This window comes from Littorina saxatilis, linkage group LG3 (assembly GCF_037325665.1).
Source record: "Littorina saxatilis isolate snail1 linkage group LG3, US_GU_Lsax_2.0, whole genome shotgun sequence".
Classification (NCBI taxonomy): domain Eukaryota; kingdom Metazoa; phylum Mollusca; class Gastropoda; order Littorinimorpha; family Littorinidae; genus Littorina; species Littorina saxatilis.
Window position 1 is genome coordinate 14,596,675 of NC_090247.1, and position 24,955 is coordinate 14,621,629.

Genomic DNA, 24,955 nt, shown 5'->3' on the forward strand with positions numbered 1-24,955 from the left:
TGTGCCAGAGCAGTGCTATACACCATTAACCTACACGATGACACGGGCAAGGAGTGGCAGCTAGACGACCTTGACCGAGCTTACCGCCTCGGACAGCATAGCGAACAGCGCTCTCGCCCTATCCTGGTGAAGCTGCACAACGCTAACGACAAGCGTGCACTGATCGCCAACCGCAGCACTAGACAGAGCCTGAGGTCAGCTGACGTCTCCATGAACGACGATCTGACACCGAGACAGCGAACCACGCTCAAGGAGCTCCGAGACCAGGGCTTCACGGCCTACTACAGGGGAACGAGGCTGCACAAGAGACCCAGGGAGCACCGAGGTGAGCAGCAGGAACGACAAGCCAGAGACAGCAGTCCCAACACGGAGGCTACCACCTCGTCCCATGACTTCCCATCGCTGCCCTGTCGGCCGCCCCAGTCCCCTGCTGCCCCCATCACCACATCCAGCGTAGACGCCCTTACCTCCCCCCAGCGAGGCGTAGACAACAGGGTCAACCGACAGACCCCAATATACGCGGGCAGGGGGCGGGGTAGAGGCTCACCGACCACCGTCATCTCCAGTGACGACAGTGGCGGGTGCAGTGGGGGTCGGGGCGGCGGACGGAGGGCTCAGCTGGACGGCGGAGCAAGCAGTCAACCCGGCGGTGCCGGGTACACGGTCACAGCCGATCACCCGGGCGTGAAGACACGCAGCAGGCTCCAGACGGGTTCCACCACTGGCACTGCCCGTGGGGCAGGCCATGGCGCCACAGGCCAACGCCAAGGACGTATCGACACGATGCTTGGTGGCAGTAAAATCAGTGACTGACGGCACGGGCACGTCACATCGGCAGTAGAAGGTGGTAAGGGCACGTTAGAATTTCTCACTTGGAACGTCGATGGCTTGGCTTCTAAGCTACCTGATCCTGATTTTCTGGGCTATATCCTGAAGTTCGATATTGTCTGTCTTGTAGAGACATTTTTGGATAAAGCATTCGACCTATCACGGCACTTTAGTGATTTTCAAATCTTCCAGAAATCGGCTAGGAAGCTAACGAGTCATGGTAGGAGGTCAGGGGGCGTCGTTGTTCTCGTAAAGAAAGATATAAGTAAGTTAGTCTATCATGTTGAGACTGAATATGATCATATCTTATGCTTAAAACTTTCCAAAACATTGCTTAATACAGAGGGAGACATTATTTTCATGGCAGCCTATGTCCCTCCAACCACGTCGCCATATTATAACACGAAACAGACTAAATGCCATATCGATGAGTTAGAGTGTTGTCTCCTTGACATGTTTGAAAAACATGGAGATTTGCAGGTCATTCTTTGTGGAGACTTAAACGCAAGAACAGGCCAGTATCAATCTAACGTGTGCCCTGTCGATGAAATGGATAGCGCCGATAAGCGATGTGATCCCTACGTTTGCACCAGGTCATCAGAGGACAAGGTGGCTAACCAATTTGGTTGGGAGCTACTTTCCCTTTGTACATCTTTTAGTATGCATATTTTAAACGGTAACTGCACTCCTGATTTATCAGAACACTTTACATATGTTTCTGTACATGGAAATAGCGTCATTGATTACTTTGTTGTCTCTGATGAATTATCGTCACGTTCTAAACGTCTAGCCGTAGATGAGAGAGTTGAGTCACCGCATATGCCCCTCTGGTTTACGTTTAGCGTCGATTGTGCCCATGTCCGTCCTCCCATCAGTGAAGCAACACAGCCACCTACAAAAAGACTCATATGGGACAGAGAAAAAGAGCAAGAGGTCAAAACTTTGATCCAGTCTGAAAGCTTTGTAAACAAACTGGCCGCTGCTACAGCTATGATCAAAGAGGACGCAGAGGAGTCAGTGGAGTTGTTTACGTGTGCTTTGAAAGACGCTGCTAAACCAATGGAAAGGGTGTTTAAAAATGACTCACCTTTAATCTCCGAAAACAACAAGTGGTTCGATTCTGAATGCCGAAAATTAAAAAGACAAACACGCAAGGCATTTCGGATGTACAAAAAGGAAAAGACAGGACAAGAGAAAGACAGGTTAAAGATGTTATACCTAACGGAGAGAAAGTCATACTCCAAAGTGCTCAAACAGAAAAAAGACAGTCATAAACAAAATAGAGTGAATAGCCTGCTGTTGAATATTTCTGACTCTCATGCATTTTGGAAGGAGATAAAGAAATTCAGGAGGAAACGTAAACCCGCAGGAACTATTGACAATCAGGCATGGTATGATCATTTTAAGAAAGTACTTAACGAGGATGATGATAGAAGGCATGTTCAAGAACATGACCATACTGACACTGAAGAAGAAAACGAACTTGACTGCGACATTCTCAACAGTGATATTACCGAAGAAGAAGTGAGGACTGCTTTAAGTGGCTTAAAAAAAGGGAAAGCAGCGGGACCAGATGGCGTTTTAAATGATCTCTTAAAAACCACAGGTGACACAATCGTCCCCTATCTTTTGACGTTGTTTAACGACCTTTTTAGGACTGGTGACTACCCTTCAGATTGGGCAAAGGCTATCATTCAACCAATATTTAAGAAAGGTGATGATGAGAACCCTGACAATTATAGAGGCGTCTCTTTGTTAAGTTGTGTGAGCAAGTTGTATACCAGTATTATGAATGCCCGTTTGACAGCGTGGGCTGAGGAAAACAACATTCTCTCTGAGTCACAGGCGGGTTTTAGAAAAAATTACTCCACAATTGACCACATGTTCACTCTTTATGCAGCAGTTACCAAGCAGCTTCAACTAAAAAAGAAGTTATATGTTGCTTTTGTGGACTTTCAAAAGGCGTTTGACACCGTTAAAAGGGATGTTTTGTGGAATGTTTTATTAAAGATTGGTGTAAAAGGAAGAATGTTTAACATGCTTAGGTCAATGTACTCATCTGTTCTCTCTTGCGTCCGATGTAACTCTGGCAATACTGATTATTTTGAATGCCTACAAGGCCTGAAGCAGGGCTGTCTAGCGAGCCCAACGCTTTTTTCGTTTCTTATAAACGAACTTGCCTCGGAAATAATATGTAAGGGCAGACACGGAATTCAAATGCTTCCCGGCGAGATCGAACTGTTTCTTTTGATGTTCGCTGACGACATTGCACTGCTATCATCGTCCATAGTGGGTTTGCAAAACCAACTGAACATCTTACATAACGTTTCAAAGCGTCTTGGGTTAAGGCTAAACATGAATAAAACCAATGTCGTTGTTTTTCGAAACGGTGGTCATTTAGCCAAAAGTGAGAAATGGTTCTACGGAAACGCGCAAGTATCAAGTGCTAGCTCTTACAAGTATCTCGGTCTGACATTCACAACCCAAGCCCGTTTGAATCTCTCTTTCAATGACGCAATCACCAGAGCCAAACAAGGTGTCATTGAAATTTTTAAAGTCTTATGGAATATAGGATGCCACGACATGGACATATTTTTCAAATTATTTGATGCGCAAATTGCTCCCATCTTGCTCTATGGCTCAGAACTATGGGGATGTTTTGACTGTTCACAGATTGAAAAGGTTCACATGTATGCCTGTAAAAGATTACTCGGGATCTCGTCAAACAGTCCAAACCAGATGGTGTATGGGGAACTTGGAAGATGCACTTTGTCAATCCTAGCAAATATCCGAAGCGTAAAGTACTGGTTGAGACTTAACTGTATGCCGGATTCGAGATATGCAAAGATGTCATACATCATGTTAAAAAACGCAGTTGAAAGGGGAAAACAGAATTGGGTCTCACAAGTTAAATGCCTCCTGTGCATGAATGGATTTGGAGATGTGTGGTTGAACGGGTCTGTAGGTAGGGAATGTGCGTTTATTAGAACATTACAGCAACGTCTGCAAGACTGCTTTGAGCAAAACTGGCACTGTAAACTTGATACAAGTGTGAGATTTGATGTATACAGGATGTTTAAAGGAGAACTTGAAAAAGAAAAGTATCTGGGTGTCATTGAAAACCAGTACATACGCAAAATGTACACAAAGTTCAGACTGGGCATTACACCATTGAAGGTAAATAAACTGCGCTATAATCCCGAGTGCGCTGAATCCAGAAATTGTACATTTTGTAAATCAACTGAAGAAAATGAAAACCACTTCCTGTTTAAATGCCCAGCTTACAATGCAATCCGTCAAAAGTACATTGGTGCTTGTTTTGACCTTGACCAGTTCTCCAACTCATCGTTGTGTATTTTACAGACTGACAACAAATTACGACTGATTGCATTGTCAAATTATGTGTTCTACGCGTTTAGACAAAGAGAAAATCAATTGTGAAATAGACCGGTATGATCGTACAACCCAAAATCCTTGTCTTCATCTTACTGTATTTTTTTTTTCTTCTCTGTTTTTTACTTCTTGTGCTAGGTGTTGATTTTAAGTTGCCTTGCTTCCGGACGGTCAAGTCCACTTTGTTCACATGCTAACTATTTCTCCCCCTTGTACATACACATTGTGTTTGATGCAATAAAAATTCGCCTTCGCCTTCGCCTTCGCCTTCTCTCTCTCTCTATCTCTCTCTCTCCCTCTTTCTCTCTCTCTCTCTCTATCTCTCTCTCTCCCTCTTTCTCTCTCCCTTTCTCTCTCTCTCTCCTCTCTCTCTCTCTCTCTCTCCTCTCTCTCTCTATCTCTCTCTATCTCTCTCTCTCTCTCCCTTTCTCTCTCTCTTTCTCTCTCTCCTCTCTCTCTCTCTCCTCTCTCTCCTCTCTCTTTCTCTCTCTCTCTCTCTCTCTCTCTCCTCTCTCTCTCTCTCTCTCTCTCTCTCTCTCCCCTCTCTCTCCTCTCTCTCTCTCTCTCTCTCTCTCTCTCTCTCTCTCTCTCTCTCTCTCTCTCTCTCTCTCTCTCTCTCTCTCTCTCTCTCTCTCTCTCTCTAATGCTCCATATGTGAAGGGGATCGAGGTTATCGAGCATGTGATTTTCTTGTCCCCCCCCCCCCCCCCCTATTTATCCACGGCCCTCTCTTCCGTCTCCTCTATTACCGCCTCCTTCTTCCTTCTCTAATTTCTTTTCTGCCTGTTTCTTTGTTGTTGTTTTTCTGCCCACATCTTGCGGTTTAACTTCTTGAAAAGTCAAATTCCAAACGAAGAACCATGCAGTGAATTAGAAAATGGCCAGAGCTTTAAAGTATGATGAAATGCAGATCAGTTGCTGTCCTTTTTCTGACAGGTCTTGATAGCCCATTACCAGGAAAACTAGAATTGGGCGCGATTGCAAGCCTAATCATCTGAAACAGACAAACAAAGAAGCATGCAACGAAAAAACAAACAATAAACACACAAACAAACAAATGTACAAAGAAGAAAGTCAAAAATGAATGAAATCACATGAGGACATTTCAGCCAGGTAGGAGGGGGGAGGGGCATATTTGGGGTGGCCGAGTGGTAACGCACTTGCGCTCGGAAGCGAGAGGTTGCGAGTTCGACCCTGGGTCAGGGCGTTAGCAATTTTCTCCCCCCTTTCCTAACCTAGGTGTTGGGTTCAAGTGCTGGTCTTTCGGATGAGACGAAAAACCGAGGTCCCTTCGTGTACACTACATTGGGGTGTGCACGTTAAAGATCCCGCGATTGACGAAAGGGTCTTTCCTGGCAAAATTGTATAGGCATAGATAAAAATGTCCACCAAAATACCCGTGTGACTTGGAATAATAGGCCGTGAAAAGTAGGATATGCGCCGAAATGGCTGCGATCTGCTGGCCGATGTGAATGCGTGATGTATTGTGTAAAACAAATCCATCTCACACGGCATAAATAAATCCCTGCGCCTTGAATATGTGCGCGATATAAATTGCATAACATAAAAACTAAAAAATTAAAAAATAAATCCCTGCTCTTAGAACTGTACCTACGGAATACGCGCGATATAAGCCTCATCTATTGATTGATATATTGATTTCACAGCATTGTATGGCAAATAAATGACATGGGCAAAAAACATAATTAATGAAAAAGATACAAATGATTGATTTACCCATGACATATCTAGACATTTACAGTTGGTTGAGATTCATACCAACTGTAGCTGCACGCTTGCATGTTGCAGGCGAATGAGGTTGCGGATGTGCTGAACGTCTTCTCCATCGTGGGTTGCAGCATCTCAATCTTCTGTCTCATCCTCACTCTCGTCATCTACTTCATCTTGTGGAGGTAAGAGAGTGGATTAGTATGTTTTCTTCTTTTTTCCCCACTGTAATGTTTTCATGGGATGCAAAACCCTCTTGACAATATTTGAGACAGGACAGGGCAATCCTACAAATGCTCCACACAAAGTCAAGTCAATCCGCTTTGTTAAGCACATGTGCAGAATCCATAAACATGTAACATCAATTACAGTCACCAAGCAATAAAACAACAAAGGCTTTTTTTGCACAGAGTCACACAGACACAGAGACGGATGTTGCATAAAACAAACATTTTTCTTTGCATTGAATATGCATTGCATTAGAAAAGTGGCTATACAAGTTAGCAGCACACGACAAAAGGCGCACACACAGAGTGACCCATGTTGACTGTCACTCTATGTGTTCTTTCTTTCTTTATTTGGTGTTTAACGTCGTTTTCAACCATTCAAGGTTATATCGCGACGGGGAAAGGGGGGAGATGGGATAGGGGAAAGGGGGGAGATGGGATAGAGCCACTTGTTAATTGTTTCTTGTTCACAAAAGCACTAATCAAAAAATTGCTCCAGGGGCTTGCAACGTAGTACAATATATGGCCTTACTGGGAGAATGCAAGTTTCCAGTACAAAGGACTTAACATTTCTTACATACTGCTTGACTAAAATCTTTACAAACATTGACCATATTCTATACAAAAAACACTTAACAAGGGTAAAAGGAGAAACAGAACCGTTAGTCGCCTCTTACGACATGCTGGGTAGCATCGGGTAAATTCTTTCTCGTCCCAACCAATATGGGACTCCCCCTAACCCGCGGGGGGTCTCTATGTGTTCCTTTAAAGATTACTAACAAAACACATTTACGGGGCAGGGTTGGTCATTGTGAGAGTATAGAAAAAGTGATATTTCATCTCCTCTCCTGACTTCATTCTCACTCTGGTCATCTTCTTCATCTTCAGTGGATTATTTAAGAGCATGGCAACATTCGTACTCTAGTCATCTACTTTTTTTCTGGCGGCAAGAATATGGTTTGAACCTCACTCTGCTCATCCTGATTTCGTACATTTTGAAGAAGACAAAATCCCTGTTTCGTCCTCGCTGATGCTATATATTTCATATTCTGGGGGTAAAAGCACGTCATGATCTTCGCTCTGGTCGTCTATTTCATCTTCTGTTTTGGAGGCAAGGCATGGCTTGACTCACCCTCCTGTGAATGAGAACACCAGCTACTTGTTAAAATAAAACGGATTAGACGAATTCCGGAAATAACTCTGTAGTTTTTGGTATGGGCTCTGAAAGAATGAATACCCTTGCTTTTAGGCCCAAAAAAAAAATAGGTCTGTTTACGGTAACATAGGGTGAAAAAATAAAGTCGGTAGGTCGGCTTTTTTTTCAATTTTTTTTTCAATTTTTTTTCTTTTTTTCTCTCCCCTCTCTATGATGTTTCACAGTTCATTTCTTCTCATCAATCCCTGTTTTTGCCTGTTGAAAAACGTTAATGATACTAAAACTCGCTGGATAGGTACTGATAATTTTCACCCCATCCTTTTCATGACAACATTTATCAAGCTTTACAGCTCCTCTCCTGACTTCATTCTCACTCTGGTCATCTTCTTCATCTTCAGTGGATTATTTAAGAGCATGGCAACATTCGTACTCTAGTCATCTACTTTTTTTCTGGCGGCAAGAATATGGTTTGAACCTCACTCTGCTCATCCTGATTTCGTACATTTTGAAGAAGACAAAATCCCTGTTTCGTCCTCGCTGATGCTATATATTTCATATTCTGGGGGTAAAAGCACGTCATGATCTTCGCTCTGGTCGTCTATTTCATCTTCTGTTTTGGAGGCAAGGCATGGCTTGACTCACCCTCCTGTGAATGAGAACACCAGCTACTTGTTAAAATAAAACGGATTAGACGAATTCCGGAAATAACTCTGTAGTTTTTGGTATGGGCTCTGAAAGAATGAATACCCTTGCTTTTAGGCCAAAAAAAAAATTAGGTCTGTTTACGGTAACACAGGGTGAAAAAATAGGGTAGGTAGGTCGGCTTTTTTTTTTTTTTCTTTTTTTTTCAAATTTTTTTTTTTCTTCTTTTTTTTTCAAATTTTTTTTTTTCTCTCCCCTCTCTATGATGTTTCACAGTTCATTTCTTCTCATCAATCCCTGTTTTTGCCTGTTGAAAAACGTTAATGATACTAAAACTCGCTGGATAGGTACTGATAATTTTCACCCCATCCTTTTCATGACAACATTTATCAAGCTTTACAGCTAGCGGGTGGCGAACACCACTGCGTGCATCCATTTTGAAAGGAAGTAACACGAGTGACGACCCTTTACTCCTAACAGTACCTTGAGCTTACCTCCCTTCTGTCGTCTGCTGTTAGAGCGCAAACAGCTCTATTTGGGATGCAGGTTTTTTTTTTCTTTTTTTTTCTTCCTCAGACGATCAAAAAAAAAGATTAGGGTCGGGCCTAAAAACTAGGGTCGGTCGGGTTACCGTAAACAGACATATTTTTGTTTGGCCTTCGTGAGACAAACAATCCACTTACCAGTCACGAACGAGCGGTGTGTCTGAAACACGTGGACAAGGATCGCGTTGGGATTGGTTGTCTCACTAAAAGCAAGGGCATTCACTCTTTCACAACCCTTACAAACCCGACAGAGTTATTTCCGAACATCGTCGATTCCAGTGTTGAAGTAGCATGTTTGTTTGCGAATGATTCCATCTGCACCGTGGGTGAACAATGTAGGGGAGAGAAGGACTACCAAACACAAAATGAAACTTCTTCGCAAGAAAACAAGCTAGTTGTCAACATGAAACAAAAAATGGTCCATATTGGGAGCCCTCCCCCTACGTGTTCCGTAATTGTGTTGATGAGTAAATGATATGAGAATTTGTTAAACTAATGATGTGTATGTGAATTCATTCCGTGTCTGTGTTACAGGCACGTGAGATCAGACCGCAGCGTGCTTCTTGTCCACCTGTGTGTGGTTCTCGTCATTGCTTACGTCACTTTCCTGGCTGGCGTCAATCGAGTTGAACACGAGGTACGTCATTCCGACGTTATTTGACAGTTTTATTTGTGGGTTTTCTAGGTGGAATGTAATCCCATAGTCAGAGACTATTTGTTAAAAATGTAAAAGAAATAACTTACAAAATGCGGTCGTCACAGTGTGGCTTCAATTTTTTTTTAAATGAACAAACGATGCGAGCGCAGACACATTATCCAGATACTGAGGGTGACACAGGTCCTTTCTAATGCGCGAAAATTCATTCAGTCATATGTTAAAAGAAGGAAAAAATATACCAGCTCGACAATTGTCCGCAAACTTATTTCGCCCTATTCTTTTCGAGATTGTTCGGAGTGCAGCAACCAAGTATGATTTACAACGTAATGTTAATGTTTTCTAATTTATGTATGTATTTATATATTTATGCATTGTTCTATGTATTCATATATCTATGCATTTTGTATGTATATATTTATTTATGTATCGATTTATTTGTTTATGTATTTATGTACTCATGTTTACGATTGCGCACGGTCTAAAAAAATAATCAATATTAAGGATTTTGAAGAAGAAAAAAGAAATATATATATGAATTACATCTTGAGAATGCTATGAAAGTAGACTCAAACCATGGGAGGTAATAATCAAGCAAAGTCACGCAAATGAACTATGGAGTTCATTCCCGTGGACCGTGATGGAAAGACAGTAGGCTCTTTATAAAAAAAAATATTAAAAAAAACGAAAAACCTGGATAAAATGTGTGCTAGAAGGTTTTTTCCGCCATGTACTTTCTGGGTCCGCCTGAGAACATGCAACTTACAGTTTTCATCGCCATGTGCGAACTCTAAATTAGTATTATGGCGAACACACTGACAGACAGACACTGAATTTGAATAATATTTCAGAATTCGACTATTAACACTTTGTGTTTGATCACTCCAGATTGTGTGCACGGTTGTTGCGGCTTTTCTTCACTACTTGTGGTTGGTGGTCTTCTTCCTGATGCTGTGTGAAGGGATCGACATTTTCATCACCATCGTCATCCTCTTCCCTACAAAGTCTGTCCTAGCCTGGCTCCTACTTACGGCCTATGGTGAGTTGTGTGTTAGGTGTTGTTGTTGGTGTTGTATTAGTGGTTGTTATTTGTGTGTGTGTGTGTGTGTGTAGGAAGGGGAGGTGTGTGTGTGTGTGTTTGTGTGTGTGTGTGTGTGTTTGTGTGTGTGTGTGTGTGTGTGTTTGCGTGTGTGATTTTGCCATGTTGGGTGTGTGTACGCGCGCGTTATGTGTGTGTGTGTGTGTGTGTGTATGTGTGTGTGTGTGTGTGTGTGTGTGTGTGTGTGTGTGTGTGAGTGTGTGTGAGTGTGTGTGTGTGTGTGTGAGTGTGTGTGTGTGTGTGTGTGTGTGTGTGTAGTCCTGTTGCAATATGTCCAGGTTCTTCACATCAGTAACAAACTCACGATGTCTAATTAATATGTTCGTTGTTTCAGGCGTGCCTCTTATTATCGTTGGAGCGACTATGGGCATCACGGAGCTTGAGGGATACGGAGGAAAGGACTTGTAAGGCACACTTTAAATTAAGTTTACCTCTCCCTCAAAACGCCCCCTCCCCCCGCCACCCCACCCCCCCCCCCCCCCCCCCCCCCCCCCCAAGTCCTGTCACTGCAAGTCGGGATGGATGGACGAATGGCCTGACATGCAAAAGTTAGCCTGATTCTGCGTAATGTGATCTCGTGTTGGTTGTAGCGTGCAACATTTAAGCTTTCGTGTGTTTCTTTGTTGCTTTTTGGCTCACGTAAGTGTAGCCTATGCGATCGTAACTTTGTCTGTCTGTGCGTGCGTGCGTATGTGCGTGCGTGCGTGCGCGTGTGTGTATGTCTGTGGTAGAAACTCTAACATTTGATGACGTCACATTACATTGACGTCACATTATGACGTAAGAGGGTTAGACGTCACGCGAAGGAAGTACTGAAAGTCTCGGTCATTATTACTTTGAGCGGGCCGAGACTAGTTGGCAGTCGTGTCCCTGTAAGTAGGCTACATGCAGACAGACAGATCTAGATCTAGTGTCTCGCTTTCTTGCACAGTTTCACCTATGCTCTTTCTGTGTGTGTGTGTGTGTGTGTGTGTGTGTGTGTGTGTGTGTGTGTGTGTGTGTGTGTGTGTGTGTGTGTGTGTGTGTGTGTGTGTGTGTGTGTGTGTGTGTGTGACGGAGTGATTGAGTTTGTGTTACTGTTTGTCGATTTGTTACGTGAGCCTTGAAGGCTTCGCCTCTTGTTTATGTTTGTTTTTCTTGTGTGTGTGTGTGGGTGGGTTTTTTTCTGTGTGTGTATGTAGTTTTTGAGTCACTTGAGAAAATGTGACTCTATGTAATCGGTCAGTGTTAGTCCGTCCGGCCGGCCGGCCGGCCGGCCGTCCGTAGACACCACCTTAACGTTGGACTTTTCTCGGAAACTATCAAAGCGATCGGGCTCATATTTTGTTTAGTCGTGACCTCCAATGACCTCTACACTTTAACGATGGTTTCGTTGACCTTTGACCTTTTTCAAGGTCACAGGTCAGCGTCAAAGGAAAAATTAGACATTTTATATCTTTGACAAAGTTCATCGGATGTGATTGAAACTTTGTAGGATTATTCTTTACATCAAAGTATTTACATCTGTAGCCTTTTACGAACGTTATCAGAAAAACAAGGGAGATAACTAGCCTTTTCTGTTCGGCAACACACAACTTAACGTTGGGCTTTTCTCGGAAACTATAAAAGTGACCGGGCTCAAATGTTATGTGAACGTGACTCATTGTGTTGTGAATAGCAATTTCTTCCTGTCCATCTGATGCCTCATATAATATTCAGAACTGCGAAAGTGACTCGATCGAGCGTTTGCTCTTCTTGTTTGTTTTGGTGGTGGTGTGTGTGTATGTGTGTGTGTGTGTGTGTGTGTGTGTGTGTGTGTGTATGTGTGTGTGTGTGTGTGTGTGTGGTTAAAACAAAAAGGGAGGGGGGGGGGGTGTCGTCGGCATCTGTGATCTCCGACCCACTGAATGATGAATACTGTGATGGTGCGTAACACCAATGTATATAGCCGTTGAAAGGGACTGGAGATTGATGAGAACAAAATTATAGTATGATTTAAAAGCCAGTTTGTGCAGAAACCACTGTAAAAGAATAAGCGACCTCGGAGACCATTGACAGAAACCGAATTTTGATGACAGATGTGATAGCACTCGATACATCGAAGTTTGTGCTGAGTGTTTCTCTATTAATGATATTTTTCACGTTTCCTGCTGTTATTATTTGTCAATGATGCTGGTTATTTTGACCGTATTCTGTTGTTGTTGTTGTTGTTGTTGTTGTTGTTGTTGTTGTTGTTGTTGATGATGATGGTATTTTTGCGGCTACTGCTGCTGAAGTTGTTGTTGCTGCTGCTGTTGTTGCTGTTGTTGCTGTTGTTGCTGCTACTGCTGCTGCTGTTGTTGCTGTTGTTGCTGCTGCTACTCCTGCTGCTTTTGTTATTGTTCTTGTTGTAGCTGCTGCTGCTGTTGTTGTTGTTGCTGTTGTTGTTGCTGTTGTTACTGCTGCTGATGTTGTTGTTGCTGTTGTTGTAGCCGCTGCTGCTGTTGTTGTTGATGTGGCTTCTACTGTTGTTGTTGTTGTTGTTGCTGCTGCTGTTGTTATTGTTGTTATTGTTGTTGATGTTCACACAGCACAAATGCCTTGAATGAATTAGAAGTACGCACATCATTAAACATCTGAACGGTCCTTGCTTTTGTGCAGTTGTTGGTTGTCCCTTGAGGGCGGTCTACTGTGGGCCTTCGTTGGACCTGCACTGGCTGCTTTGATGGTAACGTTCTGTGTGCGACTTTCTGTAGAAAAAAACCAATTCATTTATTCCTTTTGAGAAAAAAAATGCATTTTTATCGACATCGTTGAAGTACGCGATTTACATACAAAAATATGTCATTCTTGCATTCTGTAAAACAAACCTAGTTTCGTCGTTTGGACCAGCTAAGTGAAGCCTTGTAAATGGTTGTTTATCTAGTAATATTTAGAGAATCTCTTGGGTTTAAGAATGAAAAAAAAGGTAAGTTGTTGGAACGACTTACCTTTCTTGTTTTTTGTATTCTTAAACCTAAGATATTTTCTAAATAGTACTAGATAAACAACCATCAGCTACAACTGTATGCCTTTGTATTAATTGTGTGTGTGTCAGTCTATATGTAGAGTTCTGAATTGAATTGCTGCACTAAAAAAATGACATATTATTCTTGCATCTTGCAACGTGTTGTTTTTTTGCATCATAAAGCAGCCTCTTCTCTGCTTCGATCGAGGGTGATTATTTTGTCCAATCTACTTTGCAGGCCAATTTTGTGTTCGTCGTCTTAGTCATCCGGGCACTGCTGAGCGCCAAAGTTATGATACAGAAAGACAAGAGAGAACAAACAAAGTGAGTATTACTTGATTGTTTTTCGGCCAATAGACGAACTCCGAGTGTGGACTGGGTGGCCGAGTGGTAAGGCACTTGCGCTCGGAAGCGAGAGGTTGCGTGTTCGACCCTGGGTCAGGCCGCAATTTTCTCCCCCCTTTCCTAACCTAGGTGGTGGGTTCAAGTGCTAGTCTTTCGGATGAGACGAAAAACCGAGGTCCTTTCGTGTACACTACATTGGGGTGTGCACGTTAAAGATCCCACGATTGACAAAAGGGTCTTTCCTGGCAAAATTGTATAGACATAGATAAAAATGTCCACCAAATACCCGTTTGACTTGGAATAAAGGCCGTGAAAGGTGAATGCTCGCCTAATAGGCTACTGAGCTTTACTGGCCGATGTGAATGCATTATATTGTGTGTAAAAAATGTCTGTTCTTCTGTCTGACTGTAATAAAAAAAAAATCCATTTCAAACGGCAGAAATTGATATGTAAGCGCCTAGGGCTATATCTAGATTAGGCGCATAAAAATGATCACAATAATAATAATAATATAACTCTGTCGGGGTTGTAAAGGTTGTGAAAGAGTAAGTACCCTTGCTTTAAAATCTGACAAACATTGGACAGGCCAATCAATAGCGAGGGGTGTGACGGAAACACGTGGACAGGAGCTTGTGTATATTTTTGTGTCCGAGGAAAAAGCAAGGGTATTCACTTTTTTGCAACCCAAACAAACCCGAAAGAGCTACTTTCGAAAATCGTCTTATAGACGGCAAAACAAAGTGAATTTACTGACGTTACGGTTATGAGAACAGCATTATTATGTATACATATGGCAAGTTAATATCAACTACATATCGAAACAATAACTTTGTGAGTCCAGTTTCCATTCCAAGAATGCGTGGATCTGTGGACAGTTTTGGTTTACAGAAGTCTGAAAGCTACGAATTGAATTCAGACTAAAAACTCTATGTGTTTTCAGGTCTGTGGTGAAAGCAATATGTGTGATGACTCCCATTCTGGGCCTGAGTTGGATCTTTGGCGTCATGTCCGTCAACGACGACACTGTGGTGTTCCAGATCCTCTTTGTCATCTTCAACTCGTTACAGGTTGGGGATCTTTGTCTATTTCGTCTTGTGTTTGATAATTCTAGGAACGTTTAATGATAGAGGAAAGAAACCAGTCGCCAGTTGTGGCAAACACCAGTAGTAATGATAACGTCCAAAAGCATGGGATAGAAAGGTTACACACCTCGTTCAGGACAAATGAGATATTTTCCGTGGGGCACTTTGTCAGGTATTCCGTCGCGAAGGCTTGGGAATACCAAGGCGGAACCCCAAGCTACATATCTATATTCTCTACTTTAAACAACGTGGTCACCTGACCTTAATTTATCGATGACCTCGACGGGTTTTAATAATTAGTTGGAGAGATTGGTAAGTAAGTGACTGTTATGCATTCTGTCTTTAATGAGCATTGTTCGTTTGTTTCAGGGCCTGATGATTTTTATTCTACACTGCCTGATGTCGAAACAGGTGAGTTTGTGGCATGTACACTGTGAAACTGAATTGTTCAGTTCCTGCGTCGCTTCAATTCAAGGACAATGCTCTCTCTCTCTCTCTCTCTCTCTCTCTCTCTCTCTCTCTCTCTCTCTCTCTCTCTCTCTCTCTCTCTCTCTCTCTCTCTCTCTCTCTCTCTCTCTCTCTCTCTCTCTCTCTCTCTCTCTCTCTCTCTCTCTCTCTCTCTCTCTCTCTCTCTCTCTCTCTCTCTCTCTCTCTCTCTCTCTCTCTCTCTCTCTCTCTCTCTCTCTCTCTCTCTCTCTCTCTCTCTCTCTCTCTCTCTCTCTCTCTCTCTCTCTCTCTCTCTCTCTATCTCTCTCACATACAATTATTTATTCTGTTTTGCAGGTAAGGGAAGGTATGCAGAAAAAACAACGTCGCTATCATTCGTCTACAAGGTTTGGTACACAGGTGAGACAATAGATTCTCTTGCTTTTGCCATTATATATAGCAAAACGGCATGGAAGTACTTAATGATTATCTTTGGAGGAGGGGGGGGGAGGGAGGAAATTCGAATGTCACGAATCTTTTAAACACTAAAATGTCAGCCATAATTGGCAGTGTAACGACATGCCAGAAACACATCTTGTTTTCTTGAAATGGCTTCGTTGTTATCAGCATCACCATTTGTATCGTCATGCTTGTTGTTGTTGTTGTTGTTGTTGTTGTTGTTGTTGTTGTTGTTGTTGTTGTTGTTGTTGTTGTTGTTGTTGTTGTTGTTGTTGTTGTTGTTGTTGTTGTTGTGGTTGTTCTTGTTCTTGTTGTTCGTGTTCTTGTTCTTGTTGTTTCTGCGTGTTGTGTGTATTATTCTTGTTACCGTTCTTCTACTTTTGCCGTCTTCGTCATTGTCTTCTTCATAAAGCTGAAACATTTCGAAGTGTGTCTCTACTGTGCCAGATACATTAATAGAATGAATAAGAAAATACTTACATCGACAATCTACCTAGATTTAGTTGAAAACAAACCTTGCTTACTAACATACCTGTTGATCAATTTTTTGTCTTACTGTCGCTGACATTTTCCCAGGTCCTCTTGCCTTTCCCAGATGTTTGAATGTGTTTCTTGTTTGTTTTACAGAAGCAATCAAGTGAATCCAATACGTCTTCCAATGACTCTGACAAACACGGTAAGTTGTTGATTAAAGAAGCCGGTAAAATATGCTTTTATTGTGTATCACAGGCCCTTTTTGTCGTTTTTCATGTTAGCAGTTCCGTAAAATATTTCCATTAGATTTTACTTTTTAGGGATTAAGGGGATAGTGAATTAAACAAATGTCTGACTTCCAAAGCGCAATCAGTGCTTACTTTCAAGCAAATATCATGTTCGTATGACCGATAGATTTTGCAAGAAGAGCTTTCACAATTATTATTATTCTTTTTATTCTTCTTTCATGGATTGAAACCACGTTCACTCATGTTTTTGCACTCGTGGATGTTTACGTGTATGACCGTTTTCACCCCGCCATTCAGGCTGCATACGCCGATTTCGGGGGAAGCATGCTGGTTATTTTCGTGTTTCTATAACCCACCGAACTCTGACATGGATTGAATGATCTTTTCCGTGCGCACTTGGTCTTGTGCTTGCGTATACACACGAAGGGAGATAAGTTACTAGCAGGTCTGCACATAAGTTGACCTGGGAGATCGGAAAAACCTTCACCTTTAATCCACAAGGCGGCCGCGGCCGGGATTTGAACTCACGACCTTCCAATTAGGAGGCCGATGTATTATCCACTACGCCCGTCCTGTCACAATTAAAATTCTGATGTAGTCGTTACCCACCATGTAAACAGGAATAATATCACCTTGCACGGAATGGACGCATTCTGAAAATAACTCTGTCTTGTTGGTATGGGTTGTGAAAGAGAGAATACCCTTACTTTTAATAAGACAAACAATCCACGGGCCAATCCCTTGCGAGGGGTGTGTCTGAAGCACGCGGACAAGGAGCACTTGCGGATCGTTTGTCTCACTAAAAGCAAGGGCAGTCACTCTTTCACAACCAGGGCGGGGATGTAGCTCAGTCGGTAGCGCGCTGGATTTGTATCCAGTTGGCCGCTGTCAGCGTGAGTTCGTCCCGACGTTCGGCGAGAGATTTATTTCTCAGAGTCAACTTTGTATGCAGACTCTCCTCGGTGTCCGAACACCCCCGTGTGTACACGCAAGCACAAGACCAAGCGCGCACGGAAAAGATCATTTAATCCATGTCAGAGTTCGGTGGGTTATAGAAACACGAAAATACCCAGCATGCTTCCTCCGAAAACGGCGTATGGCTGCCTAAATGGCGGGGTAAAAACGGTCATACACGTAAAAGCCGTGGGAGTTTCAGCCCATGAACGAACAAACAAAATAACTCTGTCTTGTTGGTATGGGTTGTAAAAGAGAGAATACCCTTACTTTTAATAAGACAAACAATCCACGGGCCAATCCCTAGTGAGGGGTGTGTCTGAAGCACGCGGATAAGGAGCACTTGCGGATCATTTGTCTCACTAAAAGCAAGGGCAGTCACTCTTTCACAGCCCATGTTTAGTCTTCTGTTTGTCTCTCTAAAAGCAAGGGTAGTCACTCTTTCACAGCCCATATTTAGTCTTCTGTTTGTCTCTCTAAAAGCAAGGGTAGTCACTCTTTCACAGCCCATATTTAGTCTTCTGTTTGTCTCTCTAAAAGCAAGGGTAGTCACTCTTTCACAGCCCATGTTTAGTCTTCCGTTTGTCTCTCTAAAAGCAAGGGTAGTCACTCTTTCACAGCCCATGTTTAGTCTTCCGTTTGTCTCACTAAAAGCAAGGGTAATCACTCTTTCACAGCCCATGTTTAGTCTTCCGTTTGTCTCACTAAAAGCAAGGGTAATCACTCTTTCACAACCCATGTTTAGTCTTCCGTTTGTCTCACTAAAAGCAAGGGTAGTCACTCTTTCACAGCCCATGTTTAGTCTTCCGTTTGTCTCACTAAAAGCAAGGGCAGTCACTCTTTCACAGCCCATGTTTAGTCTTCCGTTTGTCTCACTAAAAGCAAGGGCAGTCACTCTTTCACAGCCCATGTTTAGTCTTCCGTTTGTCTCACTAAAAGCAAGGGCAGTCACTCTTTCACAGCCCATGTTTAGTCTTCCGTTTGTCTCACTAAAAGCAAGGGCAGTCACTCTTTCACAGCCCATGTTTAGTCTTCCGTTTGTCTCACTAAAAGCAAGGGCAGTCACTCTTTCACAGCCCATGTTTAGTCTTCTGTTTGTCTTCATGTTTATGCGCCCCCAATCTAATTTTTCAGATTGAGATAATAAAGGTAATTCGATTTGATATCATTTTGATTTGATCCAAACAAAACCTAGGTGGTGGGTTCAAGTGCTAGTCTTTCGGATGAGACGAAAAACCGAGGTCCCTTCGTGTACACTACATTGGGGTGTGCACGTTAAAGATCCCACGATTGACAAAAGGGTCTTTCCTGGCAAAATTGTATAGGCATAGATAAAAATGTCCATCAAATACCCGTGGGACTTGGAATAAAGTAAAAAAAAAAAAAATTCCATCTCACACGGCATTAAGTCTCAGGAAACACGAATACACGCATGCAGGAAAAAAAAATATGGGTGGCGCCGTATGTATGGCAGCTCGCTTTCCCCGGGGAGAAAGCAGCCCGAATTTCCATGAGGGTAACCTCACTGGACTGTAAATCTTATCCAATCCAATCCAATCCAAAAACTACAGCCCCGTCACTTCCGAACATCGTCTATTCCACCAGCAAATTCATTTACCGTGCAGCCATCTCTCGCTTTCCGCAAGTGGACGGGCACGTGCGACAGAAGGCTTCAAACGTGGCCAAACTGGACAACCCAAAACTCATGACCCCTGACAACATTCCCAAGGTCATGGCCATGAAGAACCCAGTTGCCAGAGTAACACACACGCAACCAGCTGAGAAGCCAACCCGCACAGTTCAGCTGAACACGTCTACCGCGTATGATCATGACTATGCCCAGGTTTGTTGAATTTATATTTTGATGGGTGTGTTTGATAGGGGCAAGATAGGCCAGCTTATGTTGATACCCATGTTCTCGACATGTCTGTTATTTTTTGCTGACAGTCAGCATTTTAGGAATAAATAAAATTGTCAGACAGATTCTTCTCCTGGCTTACAGTCGTCCTGTCTGTGTGATGTAATCCCGTCATGGCAGACGGGCTGTCTTTCACGCACAAAGGTGTTTCAGTTAGTTGGCTGGTTTGTTAGTTAGCTAGTAAGTTAGTTCGTTCGTTCGTTCGTTCGTTCGTTCATTCGTTCGTTCGATAGTTCGTTCGTTCGTTCGTTCGATCGTTCGTTCGTTCGTTCGTTCGTTCGATCGTTCGTTCGTTCGTTCGTTCGTTCGTTCGTTCGTTCGTTCGTTCGTTCGTCAGTTCGTTAGTTAGTATTTAGATAGATAGATAGATAGATAGATGGATAGACAGACAGACAGACAGACAGACAGACAGACAGACAGACAAACAGGCAGACAGATAGACAGACAGGCTGGCAGGCAGGCAAGCAGGTAGGCAGGCAGGTAGGCAGCCAGGCAGACAGACAGACAGACAGACAGACAGGCAGGCAGGCAGGCAGACAGACAGACAGACAGACAGACAGACAGATAAATATATAGATAGATAATTTTTTGTTTGCTTGTTTTTTTCCAGCCAGCGCTGTCTCCCACCGACAGATGGTTGAGACTGGCGCAGTCCATCAGACAGAGGCGTGGTCAGCAGCAGCCACCTCTCCGTCATCCGTATCAGCCCTCCCCCTTCCAGCAGCCCCACCACTTTCCTCCTCGCCGATTGTCAACAAGCGCCGAGAGTTCAGGTTACCCCCACTACCACCCCTTTGCCACCCCGAGATAAAATCACAGGCGTCATGGCAACAAATGATCGCCCCCCCCCCCCCCCCCCTCAGGCGACATTCATACAGCTTTGAAAGTCCAAATAATTGTGTTTTTGAACTTTATGTATTTATTTATATTTATTGTTCTGTAAATAATTTTTAAGTTAGTCATTTGAAAATGTACTGCTCGGAGAGCAAACTTTACGAGCCAAACTAACAATTTGTTTACGCAACTCATTTGGCGAGTAGATGAATATTTCTACTCGCCAGTTACATGTTTCTACTCGCCCTGGAGAGTAAAATACTCGCCACTTTCTGGGCTGTCAGAATCTGTACGCGGCACCAGGGCTGTCAGAATTTGTACGCGGCACCAGGGCTGTCAGAACTTGTACGCGGCACCAGGGCTGTCAGAATCTGTACGCGGCACCAGGGCTGTCAGAATCTGTACGCGGCACCAGGGCTGAGATGCACGAACCGAAAGTGATTGACGCCCAACCGGGTGAGCCGAACAAACCGCGGGGTCTGATTCTTTCAAATCGCAACACATCTTAATTTTAACCAATCCAACAACGTAGCAGGCTCCCGCCCGGTTGGTAACTATCTCGTTTTACTTCGGCCCAGGGCTGAAGTGCACTAAGCGAAGCTGGGTGCCACCGTAACAGGTTGTAACCAGCCGCGTGGTCGGATTGGTTCAAATTAAGACTGTTTGTGATTTCCAACAAGTAGACCCCGCGCTTTGTTTCCACTTAGTTGTGTGGCACCCAGTTTAGCTTCATGCACCAGAGCCCTCAAACGCCCTGTGTACTACTGGTGCATCCGCTCCAATCCTTCAGATGGACATTCGCGTGACAATGGACTCTTCCGATCTGTGGGGTCGCCTTCACGCGGCGGGAGTGTTTCCACAGAGCTACCCCACCCCTTTACCTCTCTTCTTTTGTCTTATTTCTGCCTTACCAGTCCTTTCACCTATATTTCCTTCCAAGAAAACTCTCCCTACTATTCCCTGCAGATTTCCAATTCTTTTCTTGTTGTCTTATTTCTATCTGACTGGATCCATCACCTTTATTTCACTTACCAAAAGTCTTCTTTTCCACATCCTTATTTCTCTGCACCCCGCATGTCGTAAGAGGCGACTAACGGATTATGTTTCTCCTTTTACCCTTGTTTAGTGGTTCTTGTATAGAATATAGTCAATGTTTGTAAAGATTTTAGTCAAGCAGTATGTAAGAAATGTTTAGTCCTTTGTACTGGAAACTTGCATTCTCCCAGTAAGGTCATATATTGTACTACGTTGCAAGCCCCTGGAGCAATTTTTGAGTCACTTGAGAAAAAGTGACTCTATGTAATCGGTCAGTGTTAGTCTGTCCGGCCGGCCGTCCGGCCGGCCGTCCGGCCGGCCGGCCGTAGACACCACCTTAACGTTGGACTTTTCTCGGAAACTATCAAAGCGATCGGGCTCATATTTTGTTTAGTCGTGACCTCCAATGACCTCTACACTTTAACGATGGTTTCGTTGACCTTTGACCTTTTTCAAGGTCACAGGTCAGCGTCAAAGGAAAAATTAGACATTTTATATCTTTGACAAAGTTCATCGGATGTGATTGAAACTTTGTAGGATTATTCTTTACATCAAAGTATTTACATCTGTAGCCTTTTACGAACGTTATCAGAAAAACAAGGGAGATAACTAGCCTTTTCTGTTCGGCAACACACAACTTAACGTTGGGCTTTTCTCGGAAACTATAAAAGTGACCGGGCTCAAATTTTATGTGAACGTGACTCATTGTGTTGTGAATAGCAATTTCTTCCTGTCCATCTGATGCCTCATATAATATTAAGAACTGCGAAAGTGACTCGATCGAGCGTTTGCTCTTCTTGTTTGATTAGTGCTTTTGTGAACAAGAAACACTTAACAAGTGGCTCTACCCCATCTCCCCCTCCCCCCTTTCCCCTATCCCATCTCCCCCCTTTCCCTCGTCGCGATATAACCTTCGTGGTTGAAAACGACGTTAAACACCAAATAAAGAAAATCAGCTGAAACGATTCGGGTGTCTAAGTTGCGGCTAATCGCTCATCTCACGTTGTGAATATTCACAAGTCAAATGTCACAAGACAACATCCAATTTTATTTGTTTTCACATGTTTAACATGCATATCTATTTTTCTTGTCCAGCTTCTTGAGCAGCTCATCCAGAATCAACATCTGAGAGAGAGGGACACTTTTGAATACTTCTGTAATCCTACAGCCATTAACAGTCTAAATGGTAATAAAACAATCACAAATTGTATACCTGAGCGGGTGAGACTGAGCGCCGGTGTGTGTGTGTGTGTGTGTGTGTGTGTGTGTGTGTGTGTGTGTGTGTGTGTGTGTGTGTGGTTTTATGCAAATGTTTGTTTGAGCTGTGCATAACAGCTACAGTTGCTGCGATACTTAACTTAATACATGTATTGAATATGTGTATGTAGTGGTGGATTTGATCGATGTATTTATGAGTGGTTATGCTTTGTGGTCGTTGTTTTTGTGTTTAGTCCGTAATTGATTAGAATTTGTGCCAAAATAAACATTTCCATGTTCATGCAAACTGAAAATAGTCATGAAAGGTGTTTTGTTTATCCTATCTTATCGTATCGTATCGTATCGTATCGCATCGAATCTTAATATCAAGCCAGAGGTATTTCCTCGGGGATTTTGTTTTAGGATTTTGAGTTTCTTTTAAAGCGATTGAGACCCTAGCTGTGTGTGTATGTGTGTGTGTGTGTGTGTGTGTGTGTGTGTGTGTGTGTGTGTGTGTGTGTGTGTGTGTGTGTGTGTGTGCAACTCTCTCTCTCTCTCTCTCTCTCTTTCCCTCTCTCTCACTTTCTCTCATTACGATGATGATGATTATTATTATGATTAATATTATTATGATTATTATTCATGAAGCATGTAATTTTGAAACTTTGTACACCCCGAATTGAAATGGGCCCAAGGCCTAATCAATAAACCAAAAGAGGAAACCATCCAGACTCCAGACTCTCTCTCTCTCTCTCTCTCTCTCTCTCTCTCTCTCTCTCTCTCTCTCTCTCTCTCTCTCTCTCTCTCTCTCTCTCTCTCTCTCTCTCTCTCTCTCTCTCTCTCTCTCTCTCTCTCTCTCTCTCTCTCTCTCTCTCCACATACACACAAAAAACAGTACTATTGTATAAAGATAAGCATTTTGATACTCTACTGCTTGCGCTATTGGTCTTGTTTGACATCAGTGATGTCCCTTTATCTCACGTAGGAGCAGAAATAGGGGTAGGGAACGAGGGAGGGGAGAGGTCAACAGGGAAGGGGGAGGTATAAGTCGAGGCTTGAAATTAGAATTAGAATGATTTTGATTGACATTGATTTTGATCGAAGATATTTAACGCCACTCGTGTTTCATATTTCTTTCTTTTTTTATAACATGCACCTGACTGCCTGATTCTTTGAGAATTTCAAGACTTGTTTCCCACTAATTGTTACAAAATGTAATCGTTGAAATCGGTGGAGACAAACTCCCTTAATACCCTGAGCAATAACAATGAAACTCTGAAATCCTTAGCCATGACATTGAATCCGTGGACACATCCTTAAAAGACAAACTCTAAAATTAAGGATCGAGCCACAACAAAGGAACCTTGAGCAATGACTTGGAAAACTGTTAAAAAAAAACACAGAAAAAAATACCGAAAGTCAAATCTGCTGTTCGAAGTTCAATTGACTCATATCATAACTCTTTTTCCATCGTTTTTAGGGGTGTTTGTCTGCATGCCTGTCTATCTGTTTGGTATATGTGTGTACATAGGTCTGCGTGTATCTGCATGCAACTGCGTGGGGGGGGGGGGGCATGCAGAAGAAGTAATCAACACAAGAAAATGTTCACATGACTCAAATTTGTTACAAGTAATATGGATCAAATACAAATTATGTACTCCATGTTACTTATTAAACGTTTAAGAAGATACCAATTTTATTCTGATCACACTAAACTCCATCCCATTGCAACCTTGTAAATTTGCCAGGATCAACAAGACTTATTTCAAGAGGTCATCAAACCCTCGACGTCCAAAATGTCGCAAAGATCTAGCATCAAAAATGAAGACAATGTTTTTGTTGTTTTATTGTTCACACATGACCTCGCTATGATCTTGATTGTTGAAGTTCACCAAACTTTAATACTATCATCAAACTCGAAGAAATTGAAATGTTAAAGCTGTAGCTTCAACAACGTTTGAGAAGAGAATAATGTTCCACTGTATGACCTGAACTCGCAATGACCTTGAAATGTGACGAGGGTCAACCAGACTAACGTCTTGTTTCAAGGTCATCAAACTCTGATATGTTGTGAAGCTTCAAAGCTGTTGCTTCAAAAAATTCAACACATTGACAAATGTCACCACACGGTAGTTTTTACATTTAGTCAAGTTTGGACTGAATGTTTTAACATAGAGGGGGAATCGAGACGAGGGTCGTGGTGTATGTGTGTGTGTGTCTGTGTCTGTGTCTGTGTCTGTGTCTGTGTCTGTGTGTCTGTGTGTGTGTGTAGAGCGATTCAGACCAAACTACTGGACCGATCTTTATGAAATTTTACATGAGAGTTCCTGGGAATGATATCCCCGGACGTTTTTTTCTTTTTTTCGATAAATACCTTTGATGACGTCATATCCGGCTTTTTGTAAAAGTTGAGGCGGCACTGTCACACCCTCATTTTTCAATCAAATTGATTGAAATTTTGGCCAAGCACTCTTCGACGAAGGCCGGACTTCGGTATTGCATTTCAGCCTGGTGGCTTAAAATTAATTAATGACTTTGGTCATTAAAAATCTGAAGATTGTACAAAATAAAAATTGTTTATAAAACGATCCAAGTTTACGTTCATCTTATTCTTCATCATTTTCTGATTCCAAAAACATTTAAATATGTTATATTTGGATTAAAAACAAGCTCTGAAAATTAAAAATATAAAAATTATGATCAAAATTAAATTTTCGAAATCAATTTAAAAACACTTTCATCTTA

General features: G+C 42.6%; 1 protein-coding gene across 1 annotated transcript in view; it reads left to right on the plus strand.

Annotated features, from left to right (window-relative positions):
* LOC138961696 (adhesion G protein-coupled receptor B1-like) overlaps positions 1 to 19,064 on the plus strand; it is a gene marked incomplete in the record, with an annotated part of 72,384 nt that extends 53,320 nt beyond the window's left edge. Inside the window, 1 exon segment of the mRNA XM_070333366.1 lies at positions 18,927 to 19,064. Coding sequence (XP_070189467.1) covers positions 18,927 to 18,935 — 9 coding nt within the window.
* Between the last annotated feature and the right edge of the window lie 5,891 nt (positions 19,065 to 24,955).